The 3,075-nt window shown below is 52.8% G+C and overlaps 1 protein-coding gene across 1 annotated transcript; it reads left to right on the top strand.

Moving 5' to 3' along the window:
- Positions 1-270: 270 nt before the first annotated feature.
- LOC145718754 (KN motif and ankyrin repeat domain-containing protein 2-like) lies at positions 271-3,069 on the top strand. The gene is made up of 2 exons (XM_081810267.1): positions 271-1,368; positions 1,447-3,069. The coding sequence occupies exons 1-2, from the start codon at positions 1,186-1,188 to the stop codon at positions 1,597-1,599; spliced, it is 336 nt and encodes a 111-aa protein (XP_081666393.1). The 5' UTR covers positions 271-1,185; the 3' UTR covers positions 1,600-3,069.
- Positions 3,070-3,075: the final 6 nt, after the last annotated feature.

The following is a 3,075-nucleotide window of genomic DNA, read 5'->3' as shown; positions in this document are numbered from 1 at the left end:
TTTTTTTTTTTAAATATTTTATTTATTTATTTGACAGAGAAAGAGACGGCGAGAGAGGGAACACAAGCAGGGGGAGTGGGAGAGGGAGAAGCAGCTTCCTGCTGAGCAGGGAGCCCGATGTGGGGCTCGATCCCAGGACCCTGAGATCATGACCCGGGCAGAAGGCAGACCCAGGCGCCCCAGGATAATCTTTTTTTAAAAAATTATTACTATTTTTTTAAGAGAGAGCACACATACGTGCGGGGCGGGGTGTTGCAGAAGGAGATTTTTTTTTTTTTTTTTTTTTTTAGGGAGCAAATCTTAAGCAGGCTTCATGCCCAGCCCAGAGCCTGACACAGAGCTCGATCTCATGACCTGAGATCATGACCTGAGCCGAAGGCAGACACTCAACCAACTGAGCCACCCAGGCACCCCAGATTATTCCTTTTAAAGTATACAATTCAGTGGCGTTTAGTACATTCACAGTGTTGTACAATCATCACCTCTATTTCTAGAACATTCTTATCACCCCAAAAGGAAGCACTGCGCCATTAGCAGTCACTCCCCATTCCCCCTCCATTTGCTCCTGGCAACTACCAGTCTGTTTTCTATCTCTATGGATTTACCAATTCTGGATATTTTACATAAATAGAATCACATAGTATGTGTTTTTTTGTGTCTGGCTTCTTCCAGTGAGCATAATATTTCCGAGGTCCGTCCACTGTGTGGGGTGCATCAGTCCTTCGCCCTTCTAAGGCTCAGTGATATTCTGTAGTTTGTTTTTCCGTTCATCCACTAATGAACATTGATTTAATTTTTACTGAGGTTCAACTGACATACGGGAAAAGTATACAAATCTTAGCTCAGTAAATGTGTACATCTATATTACACCTGGGAGTGAGGAACCTGCTTTAGCTGGGGATGGGAATGGGTAGGCAAGTCGCACCTCCCCAAAGAGGACACATTTAAGTCCAGACGTGAGGGATGAGAAGGACACAGGAAGAGGAGGAGGGACCAGCAGGTGCAAAGGCCCGGTGGTGGGAGGGATTGTTTGAGATCTAAAAGGAGGCCAGCGAGTGGGGATACCGTTACCATCACAGTACTTAGGAGCCACGGAAGGTTTCCAAGCAAGGGTATCATGCCCTGGGGCCCCGCATAGTCCATAACCCTGTTCCTTGCCCTGCCCAGGCGGGGCAGACCGCCCTGATGCTGGCCGTCAGCCACGGGCGGGTGGACGTGGTCAAAGCTCTGCTGGCCTGTGAAGCGGACGTCAACCAGCAGGATGACGACGGCTCCACGGCTCTCATGTGCGCCTGTGAGCACGGCCACAAGGAGATCACGGGCCTCCTGCTGGCTGTGCCCAGCTGCGACATCTCACTCACTGACCGCGTGAGTCCCTGGCCCGGCGCGCCCCAGGGAGGGCGGGAGCACCGCCCGGGGCTCGTCATAGCAGTGGATGCTTTACAGGACGGGAGCACCGCTTTGATGGTGGCCTTGGACGCCGGGCAGAGTGAAATTGCGTCCATGCTGTACTCTCGCATGAACATCAAGTGCTCGGTGAGTGTCAGCCCTGGCGGGGGTGCGGGGAGGGGGGACGCTCTTCGAGGGGCCGATGGTTAGGAAGGGCTGGGGCCGTATGGGGCCCATGCATGTTGAACCTTCCTGGTGCCCCCGTGAGGAAATGAGGCACAGACAGCTGAGAATACATGATAGTATTTGAACCTGGACCTGTCTGGTTCCAAAGGCTGGCTCTTAATTACCATTCACTCATTCGAGAAATATTTACAGAACACCTGCTGCATGACAGACCCTGGGGGCCACAGCCCCAAACCAAAGAGGAAACGGTTTCTGCCCCCACAGAGCAGGCAGATACAAAATAAACAAATCAGTGTACCATGACCAGGTGATAGTAACTACTGGAAAGAAATCTGAAACAGGATAGGAGGGGACAGTGAGAGATGGGGAGGTGCTGCAGACGTCGGGGAGTGAGCTGTGTGGCTGTCCAGGCAGAGGGAACCTGCAAAGGCCCTGAGGCGGGAGCGTGCTCGGTGTGTTTGAGGAGCATCAGGGAGATGAGAGCAAGGAGGTGACACCGTAGATCATGCAGGCCCTTGTGGGCCACAGTGAGGCCTTTGGCTTCTGCTCGAAGCATGTCAGTGCATATTCAAGGCCTTGAGATGTCTCCCCGTAAAGAAACCTAAACTGCGTCTAACTCGGCATCGCTCTTATTTGAGCACAGAAACCAGGGTTTTTAAGAAATGATGCGTGTTAGCAGAACACTCTCTGGAAGCCTAAGAGGAGGATAATTTTGATACTTGCTGTATCATAAGCGCCTGATGGAGGAGAGAGGCGTTCCAGTCTGAAGGGGGAGACAGAGGCACTCCTCATAGGTCTCTAAAGCGATACCCTTGTCTGACGGAGGAGACAAGCTCTTCCAGTCTGAGGGACCGTGCTCTAGGTGCCTCTCAGCCATGATTTCTTGAACCCTCCACAAGAGCCTGATTCAGCTGCATAAAGTACTGTTATCTTTTCCGTTTTTCAGGTGGGGAAACTGAGGCTTAGAATATTTACACCCCCGGCCCAAAGTCTCACAGATAGGAATGGGGGAGGCCCCGAGAGCCGTCTGTCTCCAGACCTAGGGCAGGAAACTCATGTTCCTCCTCACTCTGCCTTGCCCTTGCCCTGGCCTCCCTGAGGCATGTCTGCAGCCTGGCTCGAGGGTGGCATGGTAGGTGTTGACCACAGTGACCCCCCCCCCCAAATAGTCCAGGAGAGCGAGGGTCACTGAGATAAGCCCTCCGTCGCCCACGTGACTTCCAGGTTCTTACTGAGGCTCTAGGTTTTCCCAGCTTCATTCCCCAGAATGTTTGGACACCTGGGACTCAGTTGTTGTGCTCAGGGCATCACCTGGGGATCAGCTCGGCCTCAGTTTCTTCAACTGAAAGATGGGGGTGATAGGGCCAGGTGATGAGCTGTTGTCTGATGTGTGGTCCCGCTCCCAGGGGCTCCTGAGGGCCAGACCCCAGTCCTCCATCATTGTCTACCTAGACCACTGTTACTGCCTCCACCCTGGCTCCCACCCTCACTGCTGCCTCC

Source organism: Leptonychotes weddellii, unplaced genomic scaffold (genome assembly GCF_054177405.1).
Source record: "Leptonychotes weddellii isolate Sample4059 unplaced genomic scaffold, ASM5417740v2 HiC_scaffold_21181, whole genome shotgun sequence".
In the NCBI taxonomy this organism is placed as follows: domain Eukaryota; kingdom Metazoa; phylum Chordata; class Mammalia; order Carnivora; family Phocidae; genus Leptonychotes; species Leptonychotes weddellii.
The sequence above is the reverse complement of the archived record's forward strand: the minus strand, read 5'-3'. Positions and strand labels throughout refer to the sequence as shown.